The 22,560-nt window shown below is 40.7% G+C and overlaps 1 protein-coding gene across 5 annotated transcripts in view; it reads left to right on the forward strand.

Moving 5' to 3' along the window:
* The window catches only part of CHID1 (chitinase domain containing 1), a 104,334-nt gene extending 82,573 nt beyond the window's left edge, over positions 1-21,761 (forward strand). For all 5 annotated transcript variants that reach the window (XM_035121831.2, XM_035121844.2, XM_035121855.2 and 2 more), the window contains 3 exons: positions 11,923-12,003; positions 13,552-13,594; positions 13,974-21,761. In XM_035121831.2, the coding sequence (XP_034977722.2) occupies positions 11,923-12,003; positions 13,552-13,594; positions 13,974-14,072 (223 nt within the window). In that variant the 3' untranslated portion in view covers positions 14,073-21,761. The remainder of the gene's footprint in view (positions 1-11,922; positions 12,004-13,551; positions 13,595-13,973) is intronic.
* The last annotated feature ends 799 nt before the right edge of the window (positions 21,762-22,560 follow it).

Below are 22,560 nucleotides of genomic sequence, written 5' to 3' on the forward strand. Positions count from 1 at the left end.
TTAGAATAGTTCAGCCAAAGCTGTGCAAGAGTCCCCAGGCATGTGGTTTCTAAGGCTGCAGGGAACTAAGGAGAAAACTAAAGATACTCCTAATCTTTGCTTGCTTCCCTAATAGTTATGTACAGTAATCATTATTGTATTGTCACCACCATAGGTGCTAAAAGATCCAGAAAGCAGAGAGCTTTCAGAGAGTATAAGAAGGGTTTTGGTCTAAGCGTGTAGCTTTTTGGATTGGTGAGGTTTCTTTGTTTGGCCAAGCAAACTGAAGGTTAGGCGGCTCCCAAGGGACTGAAGCTTTCTTGGGTTTACATACATTTCTCTGGAGCCACCCCATTTCTTGGGGGGTGGGGGTGGGGAGCTTTCTAGTGTACAGCACTAGACAAAACAGACTTAAGGTACTTGCTGAGAAGCACTTTTAAGAGATTAAAGAGTACCTGGACCAAAATAATTTATCTAAAATCCCAGTGGACCAAAGTAAAATCTTGAATACACCCATTTCTGCCCTAGAAGTTCAGCAAGCTATTAAAAAAATCTAAGCAAAATAAAAAAAAATTCCTTCAGTAGCACCTTAAAGACCAACTAAGTTTATATTTTGGTATGAGCTTTTGTGTGCATGCACACTCATACCAAAATATAAACTTAGTTGGTCTTTAAGGTGCTACTGAAGGAATTTTTTTATTTTGCTTCGACTCAGACCAACACAGCTACCTACCTGTAACTAAAAAAATCTAAGTTGGGGGAAACACCAGGACCTGACGGGCTCCCGGCAATTCATTACAAAATACTAGAGGGAAATTTTATCCGAACCATTGAAGAACACAATGAATAACATCCTAGAATATGGCAGAATTCCAGACTCATGGTCAGAGAGTTATATAACTATGTTACCAGACAGGGAACGGACTTAGCCCTGGTTTCCAACTACAGGCCAATATCTCTTTTGAATAACGGTTATAAACTATTTGGTAGTATACTATCCGATAGATTAAAAACATTCTTCAAACCACTATTCATCAAGATCAAGCAGGCTTTCTCCCTCACCATTTAATGCAGAACAATATTAGAAACATTATGGAATATCTGGAAGTAAGAATTGATAAACCAGCTATATTGTTATCGGTTGATGCGGAGAAAGCATTTGATAATATATCTTGGAAATTTATGTTAACCATGATACAGCAAATGGAATTTGGAGGTGCTTTCTGTAGAGGAATCCAGGCTATTTACAAAAAGCAAGAATCATTATCAATGGTAACTTAACTGAGGAATGTGAGATAAATAAAGTTACTAGACAGGGATGCCCTCTCTCGCCTCCTAATATTCATCCTAGTGTTGGAATTTTTGAATAAGAAAATAAGAGAGGATAAAAACATCAAAGGAATAACACTTGGAAATAAAGTATATAAATTATGGGCATTCGTGGATGACCTTATTATAACAACTGAAAATCTTTAAAAGAGTATCAATAAAACTATAAAAATAATCAACAACTATGGGAGAGTCACATGATTTAAATTAAATAGTAATAAGATGAAACTTCTGGCTAAGAACATCACAGATCAAGAAAAAGAAGAAATTGAGAGGTCAACACAATTGAGGTTCTGCCAAAAAATAAAATATCTCTGAATATGGCTAACCCCCCAAAATATTAAGCTTCACCAGGACAACTACATTAATACTTGGAATGAGTATGGAAGCTTGGACCAGGCTAAACTTATCTTTTTGGGGAACATATCGGCTATAAAAGTGAACATCTTCTTACTCCAATGTTTTAAACCCCACCTCTTTAACACCTCACAGAAGAGGGTAACTAAACCGAGAACAGTAAATAAACCTTGGTTTGATCACACCTGTTTTCATGCCAAGAAAGCCCTGCAAAACGCTTTACTCTTGCCCGAAGTTCGGCGTTGCCCTAGCTGGTTTTGGAAGGATCTTTTGGAGAAGTCCCATATGCCCAGAGACTTTGCACTTGCCCACTAGGGGAAATAGGAAGCCCCGAACATTTATTTTTTAGATGCCCCTTTTATGACGAGGTACGCAGAGATACCATTGCCCCCCAATTGGAGAGGCTTGCTGACCTTCCGGATAAGCCTAAACTTAATGCTCTCCTCTTAGGCAAAGATCAAAAGACGACTTGGATGGTTGCCAGATTCTGCGCGCAGATTTGTAGGCGCAGACCATCCTCCCGGAACAAATTAGTCTGCTGGGAAAACAGTCGAAGTGGGCCTCCAGGGTGATAGGGCCAATCTGTATGGTATCTCAAACTTTAGGTTCTCACATGTCTATGTGTTTAACTTAATTTTTATTCTTACGCTGTTTGCTGTATATTGTTTTAAATGCATATTTTATTCTTGTGAAATTTTCCTAAATGTGCCTTTCAAGCTGGTCTATAACTGTAATAAACTCCGCTTCTTGTTTCAAACTATCCCAATCATTGGAAAGGCAAGCTGCATTATAGATTGGCAAAAAGAAATCTCTAAATTTATTTGTCAGGGATGTAGACCAAGGATAAATCACACCCTATTAATTGATATTAAAGAGGGGGGGATTTGGCCTACCTGATTTAAAGTTATATTATGAGCCCCCCTGGTTTTTGTTTGTTTTTGTTTATAAGAGATGGTGCCAACTGAAGAATACAGATGTATTGGATCTGGAGGGCCATGCCAATCACTCCAGTTGGCATGTATATCTAAATTATGATAAATCTAAAGTGCATAAAAGTTTTACCAGTCATATTGTAAGAAATGCGCTGTTCAAGGTTTGGATAAAATATAAAGCTTTGATGGAACCTAAAACTCCGTGCTGGATCTCTCCCCTAGAGGCCAAGGCAGTTAAAAATAAAAATATGAAAGGAAATTGGCTGACGTATAACATGTTATTAACTGAGGAAGCCAATCAATTAAATCTCAAGAAGTATGAAGAAATAAAAGATCAATTATCAGGATGGCTAGAGTATCATCAACTCTTTGAGACATTCAGACAGGACAAAAAAATGGATTTGCCAATGAGCCATCTAAATTTGAAATAGTGCTGTTAAATAATGACACCAAGATTATCACAAGGATGTACCAACTCCTCGACTGGGAAGTTGGGGAGGAGGAGGTGAAAGTGGTCATGATTAAATGGGTGCAGGATATCGGACATCCCTTATGATGAAAAAATGGCAATCTGGAAAATTAACATGAATTTTACTGCATGTTACACCATCAAAGAAAAAATGGGAGATTTTTATCGTATGTGAAGGACATGCAGAAAACTCCGAGATGTTGGGAATATTGTTTATGATGAGATGAAAAAAAAATGTTCAAATTAACATTCTTAAAGAAACCAGAAGCCTTTCTGTTGGGAATCTTAGGTAGAGACATTCCAAAAAATATAAGAGAAATCTTTTTATATGCAGCAGCGGCTGCCCGTCTATTAATAGCATCTAATTGGAAAGGGGAAAAGATACCAACACTAACATAATGGCAAAATAAATTATTAGACTCTGTGGAAATGGCTCAGTTAACAAACAGGTTAAGAGGTAACACCAAACAATTATTTCCCCCCAAAATGGGAAATTTTCCATCTTAGAGAAAGGTAAAGGTAAAGGGACTCCTGACCATTAGGTCCAGTCACGGACGACTCTGGGGTTGCAGCGCTCATTTTGCCTTATTGGCCGAGGGAGCCGGCATACAGCTTCCGGGTCATGTGGCCAGTATGACTAAGCTGCTTCTGGCGAACCAGAGCAGCGCAAGGAAACGCCGTTAACCTTCCCGCCAGAGCGGTACCCATTTATCTACTTGCACTTTGATGTGCTTTCGAACTGTTAGGTTGGCAGGAGCTGGGACTGAGCAACGGGAGCTCACCCCGCTGCGGGGATTTGAACCGCCGACCTTCAGCAAGCCCTAGGCTCTGTGGTTTAAGCCACGGTGCCACCAGCGTCCCGTTTAAGAGATGCTTACAAAAAAATAACAGCAACATATTATCTATTGTAGTGTTTGAATGACCCTTGTGTACATAGAATATTAAGAAATAAAGGAAAATTGGTACGCTAGGTTGTAAGCAAGTCTTAGAAAGTATATTAAATGTAAGGTAATAATTATAAGTGCATTCAAAATCACAAATGTCAACTATATTGGGAAATTATGGAAAGTCTATATTTTACTTTAGTTTCTTGTTTTACTTTATTTTATGTAACATCATATGATTTTACCTTAGCGGATATCTAAGCGGAATTAGAATGTTAAATTAACATTTTATGTTAAATTAATTTAAGAATATATTTTTGTATGTATGTGTATGTGTGAAGTTAAATTTGTAATGACATGAATGAATTCCAAGAAAGAATTTTTTCATCAAAAAAAGAGAGAAGCATTTTTAATTTTTGTGTGCTTTGTTTACGGTAGCCCTCCCTCATCATAGGTGTGTTTGCAGATGCTCTTACAAAGCAGCCTGAGAACTCTGTTATTTGTATGTGCTTGTGCAGGATCTTGCTTCATTTTCTTAGTGAGAGAAGAGCTTCTTAGGGAATTGATCCTTGATTTGGAACAAACATGGGCACATTCATATTCTGGGTGAGGTAATTGTGTAGATCACGGCAATTGTGTAGATCACTTGTTGCAAGGGTGGTGACAATGTTCATGTATCTAGTTCTCAGGAATCATCTAGGTCAGTTATGGCCAAACTTGGTCCTCCAGCTGTTTTGGGACTACAGCTCCCATCATCCCTAGCTAACAGGACCAGTGGTCAGGGTTTGTAGTCCCAAAACAGCTGGAGGGCCAAGTTTGGCCATCACTGATCTAGGTATATCCATAATGTGCAAATTTCTGTAAGTAAGCTGCTTGTTAATGCCTCAGGCAACAATTCTTGATAGCAATATGGGTGTGGAAGATGCATGCATATACACTTAATAGCACACTTGCCTCTTGGACTAGGCAAGCTGCTTTTCTTTTCAAATATCTTTCCTCTTCAGCCACATGATCAGCTGCACTAAAAGCATTTGATATATCTCCATACTACGTTATGAAAGCCCTTCCTTAATATATGGTGGTATTGCGGTTTTCAAATAAGTAGCTAACAGAATATTGGTGACAACCAGCATATGCATAACATGTGGTTTCACTGGCAGTCAAAGTCTGTTATCTTCCACACACACACACACAAAAATCCAAATTAAGATTAATCCCAATAATTTGACCATTTACTTCCAAGATTTGCAACTGCAACCTCTTCATTGAATTACAGTTTCACCAAAGATGCATGAATTTGAAATACCATTTAGAGCACATGAACCAATTGGTTTTGAAGAATTCTGTTTATTCCAGCACAAATCATCTGCTGTCTAAACTGTCTAGTATTGAAGCTGCTGAAAACCATAACAAACTGATGAAATCTTAATACTTTTATGACTGGCATCTTTTATACGAGCTCCCAAATCAATAATTCTTATCAACATCTCTTAACAAGCAATATTTTAAAGGGTACTTTTCTTAATAAATGTCTTGTTCAACAACTGCCTTCTTAATTAGTTGGCTGACGCAGCAATAATTAATGCTTTACATGTTTTCCCAGCAAGTGATTCCAGGCAGGCCTCTCAACGCTCTCCTCCTTGGGAGAATTTAGGAAAAGTGCCACATGTTTGATGGCTAGGCAATTTAAAATTCCTTCATCAGTCATCATTTTGCAGGGTGACTGCGTGTAATTATGCATCATGGCTGCCTGTTGATCATTGCAACTCTCAGGCTACAAATTGCTATTTTTCCAAGCAAGGTACCTAGTTTATTTATTCTAATAGACACCTTCTAAAATCTATGCAAATGTGTATTTATGCAGGGGTACCCTCTTCCAAATTGAGGTGAATACTGGAAATAAACTTCAGTGTACAATCTAATTGAAGCATTTCACCAGAAGTTGATATCATTTGTTCCTAGACCAGCAGAGAGTAGGCTCAACAATCAAAGTCAATTCATCTTAAGTAAACAAGCTTATTGGGGAGGGTGTTTTGGGGCTTGAAGCACAAGCTTATTCCATCTTTCTTTACAGAGAACAATACTCTGCATCTCATTTCTTAGATGCCAGTTTGTTTTTTTTATGGGATTGCTTGGATCTAGGTTGGCCTTGGCAAAGTAAATTACTTTACCATTAACCTGTTGGCCACTAGACAAGAATGGTATTTTCTATGGATTGCAGCATGTCCAGACTGCTTTTTTCTTTTTCTTTTAAAAGCTACAGTCTTACCATTCTGTCAAGGTGGGCTAACCTGTCAAAAACAGTCCCACTGTAAAGACTGACCTGTCAAGTGTTAAGAATGGGTAAACTGAAAGGAACAATATATGGCTTACTAAACAAATGCTAGAGGGGAGAAATCGGGATATAGTCTGTAGAGCCCAATCCCCTGATGCTTTGAAAATGACAGGGAAGTGCAGTATGAGCAAGGGAAAACTTAATTAACACTTGCCACTAGTAATGGAAACAAAAAGGGAAATTTTGTATACCTTTTAGCTGCGGAAGAAATAACTGAAAATAGCATGTAAGAAGCGAATACACGGACTAAGTTAACCAACGTAACAGCAGAAGGATGCATTAAATGTGCATAAGTAATTATGAATTCATGGTTTCACTTGCCTGGAAAAAGAATATCATTTTAAAAGTAAGTTTGATGTGTCATAACATATTTACATTTCTCTTAATTTTAAACATCTGTGCCCCGTTAACATAGAAGCTTAAGTGTTAAATTTCACAGAGTAATTCAAGTTACTGGATCAGTTGTATGAGTGTTTTAGAGCAGCATTTAACTTTCTCTGTTAGTTCCCCACCCATATGGTGGGCGATGGAGAGGTTGTGACTACAGTCTACAGTGGTGCATGGAATTGGCAATAGGTTCTATGGGGTTGTTGTTGTTGTTGTTTTATTATATAGAATTTCCTAACTTGAAAGCTTTTCTAAGTGAAACTTAGAAACTTAGAAAAGTGAAACAGCATATGTGTACAAGACTCAGTGTTTTTATTTTATGAGAGCTTGAAAAGCAGCTTGCATGGGGGGGGGGAAGGGAGTGGGAGCAGTTGAGAAGAAAATGCTCTGAGAAATGTAAGGTTGTGTACTTACACTGTGTGAGGAGTGCTGGTTCGGGTCCCATTAAACTTTATTTAGAAATGTCAAGGTTTACATATGGTCACTGCTTTCATTAAAATGTTAATTCTGCTTAACTGCTCAAATAAAGTATGTCTTAAGTACACAGTGCTGGTGAGAACACTTTTGAACCGTCTGTTGTTGTTTTTTAATAGGACTCCTGAATTATTCAGTGAGCTCACAGGTACATGGCACAGTTATTCTCAAATTTTGTTTACCCTGTAGCTTAAATGCCACCCACTGTGATGTTTATTAGCACACCCGTCTGAGGGCCCTGCACATTGCAGAGGGGATGGTGATCTCTAACAAAGGGTGTGTTCACACCTCTCTGACAGCAAAAACTGAGCAGTAATTTAGGCTGTGTGTATTTTACCAATTAGTCTGCACCCAGTTGTCTCCCATTGCTAGTTTTTGAAGCTGTATGCATATGACATTAGCAACAATCCATATCGATTCTGCAGTTCCTTGAGAAATGCAGTGGAACCTTGAGTTGCAGACGTAATCCATCCCAGGGGCACATCCGCAACTTGAAGTGTTCACATCCAGAAGAGCTATGCCTGCGCATGCACAGGGCACAATTCAGTGCTTCTGCACATGCGCAAGCGGCGAAACCCAGAAGTAAGCATTCTGGTACTTCCGGGGTTGCTGCGGGACGCAACTTGAAAAGACGTAACCTGAAGCGGATGCAACATGAGGTATGACTGTACAGTTGTTTGATGTGTTTTTCATCAAACCAGCTTCAGTCCAGCTGGGAAACTTAAGCCACATTTACTTCACAGTTAAGCCAGGGGCGTACATTTGAGAGCACCATTGCACATGCATGGAGGAGCACACCTGTGCAGATGACAGCTTCATAAATAGGAGCTCCAGAGGGGTTGCAGGCTTGGGGAAACCGAACAGGTAACACAGGTGAAGACATATCCGACCCCTCTCTGTGTATAGCAAGGTGCAAATGTGAATTGAAATGCAGAGGGGGATAGGGACAGGTAATGGCTTTACTGCATTTTAAGCGGCTAATGTGTACCGTATTTTTCTGTGTATTAGATGAGGGTTTTTTTTACTCAAAAATCTTGTCAAAAAACTGCGGTCATCCAGTACACAGATAGTGGCATGGGGGAGAGAAACTGTGTGCCACCAGCCAGATGCTTAGCAGGAGCGCAACTTCCTCTGATGCTGCTGTGCGCGGGAAAAACCTATACCATCAGCAATAAAGTGCTTACATTTGATAGGTAATGCAAGTGAAGTGGAAGGAATATGTTTAATCCCCACTGAGGGTAGCATGTACAGTGCAGGTGCTTTACTATTGAAGTAACTTCTGCAGCAAACTACTTCTGTTCGAGAAATAAGTGTGTGTGTGTGTGTGTGTGTGTGTGTGTGTGTGTGTGTATATATATATATATAGTTTTTTGGCCCAAGGACTCCCATGGTAGGTACAAATGAACCCAGGGAATTATCAGCATACATTGTGAACTACAATCTGGCAGTGAAAATGTACAACTGGCAATCTGATATCACTGAGTTAGCACTGTGACATCACTTCCACGAGTGGAAATGTTCCTTAAAATAGATGGTGGAGCGATTTGGAAGTTGGTAGATTAAAAGAACACATCCCAAAGTGCAGAGTTCAAAATATGCCCCTGCACATTCTACCAGCTGTAATCTTTTTCTTCTTCTTTTTGGTAAAGAAAAAAGTATTGGAAGATTTTTCTTCCAATTCGAAGTAGAGATTTGAGGTCATGTGCAATAGACAATTTTTCTTGCACCATTATAGATCATTCATGTCTCGAATGCTGAAGAACCACAGCATTTTTCACATCCAGCCCAAGTGCATCTTCTACATACAGCACCCTTCAGAAATCATAGAATTCCCCCCCCCTTTGAACCTTTTTTTCTCATGGTTAAATGCATCAGTATGTGTGTTGCTTTAAGGGCCTGGCTACCTTATTTTTTTATTTATGTTCAGAGGTTTGATGCCACAATTTTAAATAAAATTGCTCGATCTTTGCTAATCCCATATGTAATTGGAGCCCTGTTATAAACAGTGGTGTTGCTAGTGCACTGAGAGGCATGTAAGAATAATTGACAGTGACTTGGCTGTCACTGGGGTAGCACATGGGGTAGCAAGAACACATGTGCATGTGGACTGCTGGAGCTTGGAGATCTTAAGCCATGACACTCAGGCTAGGGGCAAGTACAGAAAGAAGATCAGCCCATTTGTGGTCTTTACTTAACTAGAGAGCCAGTGTGGTGTAGTGGTTAAGAGTGGTGGACTTGTAATCTGGTGAACCGGGTTCGTGTGCCCGCTCCTCCACATGCAGCTGCTGGGTGAACTTGGGCTAGTCACACTTCTCTGAAGTCTCTCAGACTCACTCACCTCACAGAGCGTTCGTTGTGGGGGAGGAGGGGAAAGGAGAATGTCAGCCACTTTGAGACTCCTTAGGGTGGTGATAAAGCGGGATATCAAATCCAAACTCCTCCTCCTCCTCCTCCTCCTCCTCCTCTTCTTCTTCCTTCTCCTTTTATCCTGTATCTGCCTGTCACTGTATCTCCTTTGCAATAACCACCTATATGATTTTTTTCAAGGTCACAGCCACTTTATCTTACCAAAATAAATCTTCCCAGTGCTCTCACCAGCTCTGCAACAGACCAGCACTACTTGTGATGCTTCTTAGGGCTCGTCAGTAGATTGGTGGCCATGCTGTTGCTGTCTGGCAATGCTGATTTGGCACTGGTGGCAGCAATGAAAAGTGGAAACCCCTGGAAGTGCACACTTTCAGACCCATTTTAGGTGTTGGTATCATCATCTTGTAGGCCCAAAGGAAAGACAATATTCACTTCTGTGATTTTTATCCAGTAAGGTGCTGTTTGATCTCTCTAACCTTGTGCAGCAACATAAGATTTTCCTTTAACCACCTGTAAAGGCTGTAGTTCTGTTCAGGATTTAAATGTATAGAAATTAAGTTTCTCCCGTTTAGAAGAGACTGCACTTCTCCTTTTCTGCATGTGTGTGTGTGTGTGTGCGCGCACACACACACACACACACACACACACACAGAGAGAGAGAGAGAGAGTCGTGATTGAAATTTCAGGATGAGCAAAGCTGATTATTATTTGATAGAAATCAGTTTAATGTCTGTAGCATCTGAAATGGAAGCTTTCTAGTAAAATATCTAGCTAAGGTTGATTGCTCTGAACAAAATGCTGAGCAGAAAAATATATTTCATACTAAAACATTACACTGATGGGGCAGATGGTTTCTTAACGCATCTTAGGGGAAAATAGAAGAGGTAGAATGGCTTTTTGTGTAACACAAAGAGAAGCCCACCAAGGTTTTCTGGCCTTAATAGCCATCCAGAAACTGGGGGTCAACAGCTATCTGCCCCTCCCTTAAGGAGCAGCATATTGCACTTGGCCTCAGGCTGTGCCTCTGAATCGTAACATGAGGTTAGAGATGATCCCCACATCCGCCTTATGGAAGACAGTAGGGCAGTGTTCCTGCTGTGCTTTAAATGCCCACACAAACAAGCTCTCAAGCTTGCAGCTGCAAAGGGGTGGGTAGGGATTGTCCAGCAGTTCCACTGCATTTCAGAGGCATTGGGAGGGCTTTGGAATCCAATGCAAAGGAAGAAGATTATCTCTGTCCTTTTGCGTTGCAGTTCTTTCCATGTGCCTTGGAAGCACAGGACCAAGACAAACCCCAGCCTTCCTATTTAACTTCAAGCTGGTGTGTGTGTTAGGAGGACTGTTCATACCATTGAGTTGTGCTTCCAGGCACCTCCGAATTGCTGTGCAAAAGCAGGGAGAGTCTCTGCATCAAGGATGCAGTTCCTTATACTTACCAGAATGAGCATGGAAGTCATAACCCCTCTCTTAACACAAGTTATCAGAATGTGACCTTGATGTTCTTCCTTGTAATTTCCAGCTGTTACAGGGGTCACTAAACACACAGTCCTTATAGGACTTTTAAAATCCATGCCCATTATTGACCAAGGTGGTGCTCCTTGAACCAGAGATTCTGCAAACAGTGAAAGAAAATTCAGACTTCCTTACCAAGGGCTGCCATACTGAAAAGAGCTCTTGTGTGAAAGACTTCAAGCAAAGCGAAAGATGAAAGTTGGTGTTGATTAATTTTGACATGACAAAGTTCTGCTCATCTTCAAAGAGCATTTGCCTCGTTTTATTTTTGAATGTAGTAGAGGGCAGGGGATGAAGGTCACACAGTAGAGTTGGGGTACTTGCAAAATGGAATTGAAAAGGAGGAAGGCATCCACTATTAGGGCTTTACCAAAAATGGACAAAACTTGTATGTTAGGTGCTTATTTGTAAAAGATGATAGATAAATAGTGTACATTGCCTGGTACTGAACTGAAAATGGAAGCAGGTGGAAATATAAATACCACAAGATTTCTCAATTTACAGAAGAAGGTGATATTGACATAGTCTATAAAGCATGATTGGCTTGTTTCCCCCCACAAAAAAGGAGAGAGATTTTTTTTTTTTAAAAAAAGATAATTTCCAATGCTACCAGAACTGAAGGGCACATAATGAACTGTAAAAGAAAATAGAAAATGTATGATCATGCTATGGTGCACCTCTTTGCAATAAGAAGGTTTTTTCTAATGTGTAGAAAACTGCTTTTTGCTGGTTGAGAATGTAGAGCTACATGGTATGGTTGATGCCATACATGACAGCTCCAACTATATAAATGTGTGGGGGGAAGATGGTCATTTAAAAATATTGTGTTACTGTTGCTATACATATATGAATTCTAGAGAGAATTCAGGAATTCTGTTCTTTCCCCCCCTTTTTTAGGTATATAGAAATCTTGAAGGAGCATAAACCTAAGCTGGTTTGGGATGAACAAATAGCTGAACACTATTTTGAATACAAAAGGTGAGTTGCAATCATAAAATGTCCCCCCACTCTAATATTCATTTGTTTATTTTTAAACAAAATTCATGGGAGCAGCTGCCTCCAGATTTTACTTTACTCAAAGTAGAGGAATGAAAAACTGCTGTTGTTGTTTTATTTAAAAAAATAAAAAACAGCATAATAAGCAGTTCAGCAATACTCAGTGTAATTAGATCAATAGCAGGATTTTGCCACCTTTACAGTAGACAAGTGCCACTCTTTTAAGAAAAATAAGAGGATTCAGTGAGGAGTTACTATGAAACTATCCTTTATTTTAATAGTAGTCTAGTTAAAATTATGCACGTGTATCGGGATACACTTTATTTTGTTGTAAAATTATAATGGAAATTAGACACCAACCTATTCTCAAAAAGTAGCTTTCAAAGGGTGAAATTAAGTGTTGGGCCATTACAGATGTTCTGTCTCCACAAGTATATCAGCTTGCCAGACAGAAAGATTCCCCCTCCACCCACATGCTGTTCTGGGGTTTCTCCTGACCCCATTCCCTGAGCCAATTTTAGGGGTCTGGAAGAACATGGTGAGGAAGAGATGGGTAAAACCCCTACAGCACAAGGGGAACACTTGTTTAGGGCTTCCGCTGATGGGGTTCGTTAGGTAAATCCTGCCCAATGTCTCTTGTGGCGTACTTAAACTGGCCACTTTTTAATTGCAAGAGCCCCATGTTGGTATCCTACTTGAAAATCACCCCTCCCTGGTTGTTCCTACATGTACTGTTTGCAGCAAACATCACCTTTGGATATAAATGGCAATATTAGTGAGCAAATGTAAGCGAGCATTTGAAAAAGTGTGAATAACATGTAGTTTGGGCCTAAGCATGCCCTCAGAGATTTGAATGCCAAGAGACATTGAATTTAAGCAGTGCAGGTTGGGGTGAGGTGCTACTATTTGCCTTTATATCCTTTTAAGGGCACAACTCAGAAAAAGAGTGAAACCTTATCTGTAGCATTCCACCACCTTTCTGAGCAGCTGCTGTTCTGCTCCTCTCCTCTCTTTCCATTAGGTATTGACCACCGGACTATATAATGGTTTGACCAAAGCACTTTTCTCTTCCACCTTCCCACCCCCTCACTTTAGATGGATTTTGGCTACCCACACGGCAGAAAAGTATGCCCACTTGTGAAGCATCTCATCTGCAGTCGCTGAGAAGTCTAGATTCTAAACTAAATGCAAAAGCCAAGAAATGAAATAAAAGAAGTTTAAACAACTTATGCCCACCTTCAAAAACCCTTTGCCCATCAATCAGCCATTGATTATACTAGAAGCTGCTTCTGGACAACTTTGCTAGTTCTGAGGTTTTTTTCAGCCTGCAGGCTACTTAAAGTACAGTCTCTGTCACTCTTTCTTAGAATAAACTTCATTATTTTATTGTACAAACAACCCATAATTCTTTGTCTCTCCCTTCTCTGTTCCCTGGAAAGAAACAATTTCAGGGTGGGATAAAATAGACAATATATACATCTCATGATAATATCAATTTTCATAACTCTTCTCTCTTTTTGTGCTTTGTAGAAGTAAAGGAGGAAAGCATGCAGTCTTCTATCCAACTTTAAAGGTATGCACCCTTCTGTTTTGGAAACAAAAAGGAATATGGCCAAAGGCTCAATGTAATTTTAATGGATTTGGAATGCATCCAAAGTGCAAGTTTATTTTATATACAGTTACTCCAAGGCAGGATGTATACATCTGCTGAATAAATTGGTTGCACATTACATTCTTCTGTTTGTGAGGAATAAATTTGTCAGATTATTTAATGACAAAAATTCAAAGCAAATGCTGCTTAGTTTAATGGATTCTTATGAAATAAAATGAAAGATATTTATGCTGCTTAGTTTTTGTTTCTGTGCAACACCCCCTCCCCCCGAACTGATCAGTTCATAATGTCTATATTCAGCAAAATTAATTATCCTTCATGTGTCTCTTGTGTTTTGCAGTCCATCCAACTGCGGTTAGAGCTTGCAAAGGAACTGGGCACAGGAATTGCCATCTGGGAACTTGGCCAAGGACTGGATTATTTTTATGACTTACTTTAAAAATATGACACATCCTTTTTTCATTGACATTTCATCTTCAATCAACTGGAGCTGGAGGGGGTGTGCAGAATGGATTTTTTTGTGGGGAGGGGGGCAATGTAATTTATATGGAATCAGTTTCAAATTTTCCCAATAAAGAGTATCTTTTGAGTTATTGTGCTTCATGTAGTGCATGGAGATGGGTAAAGTAAGGAGAGCTGCCAACTCCAGTGTTCTGACAAGGTTACAGGAGAGTTGACTACAGCGAGAGGAGGTAAGAGGTATTTATTTTACTAGTTCTTTTTACATGTTTAAAGCTAAGTCAGGGTGTAACACTAGCAAGCCGATCCTTGGCATTCAGTGGGACCTACTCACAGGTAAGGATGCATAAGAATCCAGTGCTAAATTGAGTGCCTGAAGTACACTTGATCATACAGCCATTTAAAAGTGTTCTATCCCTACAGTTGCACTTTGACTGATTGGATAACGTATGTGATGAGAGATGTCAGGAGGGCGGCAACCTGTTGATTCTCCCTTTACCTCATGCTGGCCTTTGAGTCTACCATCCGTGAATGACACACGGCTCTTCATTGATCCAAGTGACAAACCTGGCTGTTCCTCTGGAAATCACGATCAACCTCAGCATCCTTCTGATGGCTCTGGGAGTTGGTGGCATGGTATTGCGGTGCTTCTACTTCTACTTGCGGACTAATCCGCAGAGGGTTACACAGGGGAACTTCTATTTAGCCATCTGGTGCTTGTGCTATGGGATTGCACAAGATTCCAGAAGGGATTCCCCGAGGCCGCCTGGGGATATGGGAGTGTAGTACCACCAGTATGCTCTTGACACCCAGCTCTGTTTCTCCTTGGCATCTGAGTCAGGAGAGGCTGTGGAAGTGCTCAGCTGCTTCCTGGATTTGATAAGGAGCTGGTTTGAGGTCAGTAAAACTGAATCTCAACCCTGACAAGATGGGGTCCTTTGGGTTGATAGTTCTTAGGTTCACACAGATGGTAGGCAAATAGTTCTGGATGGAGTTGTCCTCCCCTTGAAGAGGCAGCTTGCACAGCTTGCAGGTGCTCCTTGGTCCACCTTTGTCTTTGGCGCACCAGGCAACCTCTTTAGCATGAGATGCCTTTCACTGGTGCATCAGCTGCAACATCTGCCAACATCCTATCTGGAGTACCGCGGTGTGTTATTTGTAGAGCTGCCTCCAAGAATGGCTTAGAAGGCTCACTAGTGCTGGATGCACTAGTTTTGACTGGCACTGCTTGCATGGATGGTATCATGCCAGTTTTAAAAGAACTCCCCTAGTTGTGTATTCATTTGTGGGCCTTATTCAAAGTGCTGATGTTGCTTATTTCTAAATGTCACCTCCATCAGAAATTAGGGCTTTGTTAAAAGAAAAGAAAAGAGGGAGGTCAAGAACTAGCACCTCAACAATGGAATATCCTCCCTAGCAGATATGCTTTGTGCCATCTTTGCCATCCTTTAAAAGCCAGGTAAAAACCTATTTAGTTACCCAGGCATTTCAAAGCATTTTTCTATCTTAATTATTTTAGACTGACTATGATTTTACACACCTTTTAGCTGCTGGTTTTGTTGTCGCTTTTTATTGTTGCTTTGGTTTTTTTGCAAACGCCCTTGAAACGTTGGATAGAAGGCAGCATGTGTATTTATTTCTTTTTTATAGTTCTTTTATTACCTTTATATCACTCCTTTCTTCCACCATGGAATCCAAGACAGCTCACATGTGATTCCCAGGTGGTTACCTATCTAGGCTTTGGCCAGACCTGCTTGCAGCTTCAGCAAGGTGGTGGTCTAATGGACCTTCAGATCACAATAAATAAAATAATTACTGTGCAGAGAAGTTCACGGGCCAAGAAGAAAGCACCTGGGGAAGGGACAGGCTGAACATTGCGGGGTTGGAAGCACTAATAATTTTTAGCATTTTTAAATGCTTAAATATTTTGCTATGGGGTTGCATTCATTTACTGCTTAATTTAAAACTTTAAGAAGAAATGTTCCTCGTATACTTATTGCATGTATTCATTCAAAATAAAAAGCGCTTTTAAGTGAAGAAGCGCAAGTGTCTGATACCACTGCTCAGAGGGAATGATAGGAATGTGACTGCACAGAGAGAGGACAGGAATATTGTACACTGCCGGAGACATCTATGCAGTCGTACTTAAAGACCTGCTGATGTTCCCGTTCCTACTTACAGCACTTGCTAAGATAATGGTTGTACTTTTGTCCCCTCCCTACTAATTAATCACAGCAAGGAGCTTGCCTAGATCTGCTGTCTTCAAGCAAATAAATCCTCTGCAATCCAGTGCTGATTAAAGTCCCATTGATTTTCACCCCTCTGATTCACTTCTGGAGCCTCTTGACTCCCATGTGTATTATAAAGTATCCCACAGCTTTCCTAATCAGGGCCCTGCACTACCTTGCTGCATCAATACAGCTGTAATTTGCCATGTGAATCTTTCTATTCATTTAACCTGAAGGTTGCTGGTCCAGTCAAAAGGAATTTGAAGTAATACTGGGGGACAGAGACAGCAGTGTGCAGAGGTAACAGGATTATCCCGGGAGGTGTGCTGTCTTCCAGGTGCAAAGATTCATGGTGTAAAAGAAAAGTTGCCATGTCTTATAAAGCCCATTGACCACAACCCCTTCCTTCTGATTCATGTAGGTACAAACGGCATTGCCAGACACAGTCTTCGACATACAACAAGGGCCTATGAGACTCTGTGCAGGAAGCTGAAGGGCCTTGGGACACAAAAGTGGTTTTTTCAACACTCCTTGCTGTTGAAGGTCAGGGCCCAGGAAGAGAGAGGAATTAAACCACTGGCTGCGCAGGTGGTGTCGTCAGGAAGAGTTTGACTTCTTGGACCATGGTCTGTGCTTCCTTAAGGAAGGCCTTCTGGCAAGAGATGGACTGCACCTCACAGTGATTGGCAAGAATGTGTTTGCTAAGAGTCTTGCAAACCTGATCAAGAGAGTTTGAAACTAAATCCTGAGGGGGAGGAAGACAATATTACAGATGACAGGGAAACACCTCGTACTGGGAATAATAGCTTCATTGATGCACAGGGCAGGAAACTACAAGAAGAAATCAGCTGGAGGGAATGATTTGTGGTTTCAGTTATCTCTATACTAATGCACAGAGTATGGGAAACAAGCAAGATGAATAGGAGCTCTTTTTATTGTTTGTGGCTTTTTGCAGTTTTTTATATACATATCCTATTTTCATCCTTATGTATAATGAATAGAAGCTCTTAATACAGGATGGCAAATATGACCTAATACTATTAATGCCTATTAATAGTGGAACAATCCACCTCTCCTCTCCCCACATGCTATTCAAAGGGATCTCCTGACACACACCTCTGCCCAATTTTGGAGGGTGCACGAAGCATGCGTTGGGGAGGAAAAGGGGAAAATCCCAGTTCTGCATGTCCTTGTGCGGAGCATCTGCTGACAGGAGTCATTAGTTAAATCCCACCCAGTGTTTCTACATTTGCACTATGCTCTCCTATCCCCATACAACTTGGGAACAAACTCTGTTGTGGGCCAGGCAGGAGGAGAAAGTGGTGGTAATAATGATGCCTCTGTAGGGGGTTCCCCCTGCCAAAAAAAATCAAACCCTACAATTTGGGAACAACTAGGGGAAAGGTGGTTATTATGAGTTGTTTTAAATGAACATTTATTCAGAGTAGACCCATTGAAATTAATGGACATGATGAACCTACATTAATTTCAATGAGTCTACTCTGAGTAAAAATTAGATGATTGCAGCCCAATGCCTTTGCACTGGTCTCCCCCAACCCCTTACCTGGGAACAAGAAAAAGATGATAATTCCCAGGCTAAACCTTGCATGTCATTCCTTTTGCCTTACCCTTCCAGATTTGTTCCTGATTGGTTCTCCTGAATTTGTTACTGTTTTCTTGTGTTACCTTCATGCTTCTTTCAGCAACTTGTTCATTATGGTTTTTCTTGTTCAGACTGTTAAGTTGAACCCGTAATATAATGCTACAGTGTAGAGTGTTCCTGTTCAGGATTGCATCCCATCAGCCATGCCATTTTTTTTGGATACACCATTCGGTTTCCCTGCTCCAGGTAGGGCTTATTTTTCTTCTCCCCTTGTGTTTTTCCCACTTAAAGGTTTTTGTACATCTGCAAACCTTGAAGCTCCCTGAGCCTGCCAGTTTTGGAATCATAAGGAGTGCAATTGGAGAATGAGTTTGTTGTTAGCGTATATGGTCGTTTATTCTGTTTTCATTCTGGATGGTGTTCACTTCATATAAATTCTGAGTGTGTTACTTATACTTTGGAATATGTTATTTTGCAGAGTGCTCACTTTGTGTTAGATGTTTATGTTCAGTTCATTTCCCCTTCCTCTGGTTTGTTTTGCAATCTGATGATCAGTGTACATGAATTTCATTTGCAATGTGCACAAGTTTGATGAGGTGCACATCAATCTGTTTTATTGGGGTTTTCAAATGTGCTTGAAAGGAGACAGTTTTGTTGGTGGCGGTGTCATAGCAGGAATTACTTATTAGCAGGAGTCTCTTAACAATGTACAGCAGAACATCTACTTAATTAAAAACAAAAGCAAACAAAAAACCTTCCATGATTGCGAATGGACTTTATAATCTCCAAAAGACCTGGGAGAAATGAAGAACTAATAATTGACTGGCCTAGTAACATACAAGGACTAGATCATACTGTAGCTTGCCAGCTAAAATTTAGGATTGCCTTGTAAATTCCACTGGTAGAGTCTTACCAGAACATAGCGAGCAAGAGCTGTGGGGGTGTTTTTGAGACACCAACTGCTACTACAATGTCTGGTTCCATATTTAATTTCAGGACTGCCCTTTTCCAGACATCAATTAGACAATCTCTCCTGTATACCCAAGAAGGATATTGAATGGGGGGAAACACAATAAGCACCACCACATTAAGCAGTCACAGAGATGACTAACGTGTAGTTGATGTTAACTACAAGTCCAGGGCACAGGAGCCTGACCAGGTATATTTCTTCTCCCCTTGACTTTCAGTCTGTGGTTTCTTTCAGATAAGTGCCCAGACTGCATTCCATTTGTTTCAGGCAAGAGCAGATTCATTCTCCCTCAGCTCTTATTTGTTCGTTTTCTTATTAAATTGTGTATCCCACTCTCTAGGAGTGCTCTTGTTCAAGGTGTCAATCAACCTGGAATAGGGCCTGAGTAATGCAGTTCAAGCCCTTGGACAGGGGAGATTAACAGAAGGGGAAAGGACAGGTTTCAGCTGCAACTCTCAAATTGTGTTCTCCTACCAACTGTAGGTGAACAGGAATAGGAACCTTTTGGGGTCATATTTGGAATTTTGAAAAAAATGCTCTGGGTGCACACTCACAAAATGGCTGTTATCAGGGCACAGCATAACACCAAACAGTTGCCACATCTAAAGGGACAGAAAAAGGACCACAAAATGGTGTTGGCATGCTCCTCTCCATAAACGGAGGAAGAAAAGTCCATATATCCCTATCTCACAGAGCTCTTGGCACTTTTCTGTTCTTGAACACAATAAAGTGTTGGTGTCCAATCCTGGCATCCTGCTAAATGTGGGCAACTTTGAGGTGGTTAGCTGATTGTAGGAGAAGCTGACCCAGTACAAACATGAACTAAGCAGACTCATTTGATCTGCCCGACTTCTGGTTCCTTTAGGCTAGACTTCCCCAGCATCGTGCCCTGCAGAGGTGGTTGGACTATGGCCCCCATGGTCACTCAGCATTGGCCATGCTGGCTGGGGTTGAAGAAAAAGGGCCCCCAGACCACCTTGTAACTAACTGTAAGCTAAGTCCACAATAGCAGTACCCAGAATCATCCTTTGGAAAGTCTCCTGTTCCTGGGCCCCCAAAGCCCTCAGAATTCTCCAGAATTTTACTGGGCAGAAACATTCTACCCAGCCCTACTAGAAACCACCAGCTTATTTGTGGGTGGCTCCTCTTCATTTCCAAGCTGATAGGCTCTTGACCAGCAGCATTCTTTGTTAGCAGGAGTGATAAATAACGTGCCTGGGAAGGAGAAAGTGGCAGCAGACTTTCATTATCTTCCCTGCATTTTAAAATATAAAGACAAAGGACTATCAGCACCACAGTGTAGCACAAGAAACTTTTGCTGTTTGTTGAAATAATTTAAATGTTTTATACCAGCGGTAACTCTAAGATGATAGCGCATTTTGTCAAGTTAAATATAAATTATAAGTAAGCATTATTTGTCGGGGGAAAAACATTGTGAGAACACAGTTTTGCTCAATACTGTTATTAGGCTGTTCCAAATTGCTTGTGTTAGCAGTTAGGCATCTAAGAGGGGACAAAACAGCTGTAGAGCCAAAACAAGCCTCTGCTTTTCTTAATTAAGCTTTTCTTAATTAAGCAAAAAAAAGTTGAAGGGACTGCACAGATAATCAAGCATTTGAGCCGGCCTTTTAATGAGTTGGCCTATAGATCCACCTAGCCGAGCCTTCCCAACCTGGTGCTCTCCAGATGTTATTAAAATGCCATCATCCTTGGCCATTGGCCACACTGGCTGGGGTTGATGAGTGTTGGGAGTCCATTCATAAGTGGAGGGCACAAAGTTTCTTTGAATATCTGGGTTCCAAGGGACCTTTTAGCTTTTCTAAGCCTAAGAAGAGCCCTACTGAGTTAAAGCAAAGGCCTGTTGGGTCCAGCATCCTGTTGGCCATTTAGATGCACATGGGAAGCCCATGTAACAAAACAAAGCTAAAACAGTTTATTTATCAGTATGTCATTGATGACAAGCCTACTGTGTGAAAACATATCAGAAATGTTAAAGCTGAGCCCCAAGTTTCAAAAGCTAGTCTAGCGTTGTAGTAGACATGTGTGAATCAATAGCAGAGTGGGCACTTGCTTGAGCAAGGCTTGGAGAAACTTGCTTCCTTGTTGCTTTTCAATTTATGCACAGAGGCCTCAGCCTGTAGCATTGTTGGCCAGCCGATCAAACCAGAAGATCATTGATATGTCTCCCAGTGAAAAAGAAAAGTAGAGGCTGGCATCTCTTACACAACACAGAAGCAGAAGGGTGAGTGTTATATGAAAAGTGCTATGAAAAAAGACCTTTCAGCCACATTTTAAATTTTAACAGGATTTATATAAGTGGCAACAGCTTACTTTTTAGCCTTAAGGCTTGGGTAACAACAGATAAAAGCTTCTGAAATGTTTATTGTCTCCTTTTTTTTAACCTTATCTATACAGAATTAATGACTCTTTCCTTTGGAATCTTACCTTGAGTGCCTAACAGATATCTCTTAGGGCTTTGGGAAATGTGTTGATAGGGGCTTCATACGCAAGGACTTTAAAGTACAATATAAATCCCAGACTGCCCCCCCTTTCCCTCCCACGAATAAGAGGGTCTTTAGTCTCAACCCATCAGCTACTACTGCAGAGTAAGTCTTGTTTTGTAACCACTATAACTGTATCTATTGTGAGGCAAACAGGGCAAAACTGAATCATCTCCCTGCTCATACGCTAGCCTGTATCTCTGAAGTAGCCAATATGTTGTTGGACTACAACACCCATCAGCCCCAGCCCCATCATCAAGGGTGATGAGGGACAATGGGTATTGTAGTCCAACAGCATCTGGTTTGCACAGCAGTGGCTAGCCCTGCCCCAGGGAAATTGATTCTATGATTCTGTCTGCTCCATACTCATTTCTTTTTTTATTATTATTAAAATTAAACTTTATTACAATATACAACATTTATCACAGAGTAAAATAAACTTCACAATAAAAAATGATTATAACAAATATTACATTTGACTGTTTTCATTTCTCTGAAATAGAAATAGCTTCCCCCCCTTTCCCCCTCCCTCACCATTCCCCCTTACCCTTTGACTTCTCAGCCTGATCCGAACTTATCCTTTATTCTACCAGTTTAACCATTTTCCATACTCATTTCAATGGCAAGAGAAGGAGAGTTTGGAATCTGCCAGGCTTTAAGGCAAGGTGGAAATGTATGGAACAAGCAGCAGTGGCCCATAGTGTAAAACGAGGCTTCTTGGATAACAAGTATCACCCAAACTGTGTGGATGTGGGGGCATCTCTTCCAACATGGAAGAGGATTTTAGATGGCAAGCAATGGCACGTGGAAAGAGGGTTCAGATTATGAGAAGTTTGGAGCTGGAGGGTGGAGAGCAGGGATGGTGGTAATTAGAAGCTATGGTGGAAAGGGGTTTTTGGCAGACAGGTTGTGCATAGGACAGTAGATTGGTACCATATGGTTAGGGCTATTTTATAACCTAGCCACTCATCTTACTACTTCCTCTATAAAAGCTTGTCATCCCTGTCCATAAACAAATTAGGCTACGGCCTCTGAACATCTACTAAGTGGGAAGTTTTCTTTCCAACAGAGTTGAACTTGCATCCATTTTAGATTCTTCGCCCTTCCATTCACTTAGCCATTTAACATTTTCTGCAGCTGTGTATTTTATCTTCCGTTGGCATAAA

This window comes from Zootoca vivipara, chromosome 1 (genome assembly GCF_963506605.1).
Source record: "Zootoca vivipara chromosome 1, rZooViv1.1, whole genome shotgun sequence".
Taxonomy (NCBI): domain Eukaryota; kingdom Metazoa; phylum Chordata; class Lepidosauria; order Squamata; family Lacertidae; genus Zootoca; species Zootoca vivipara.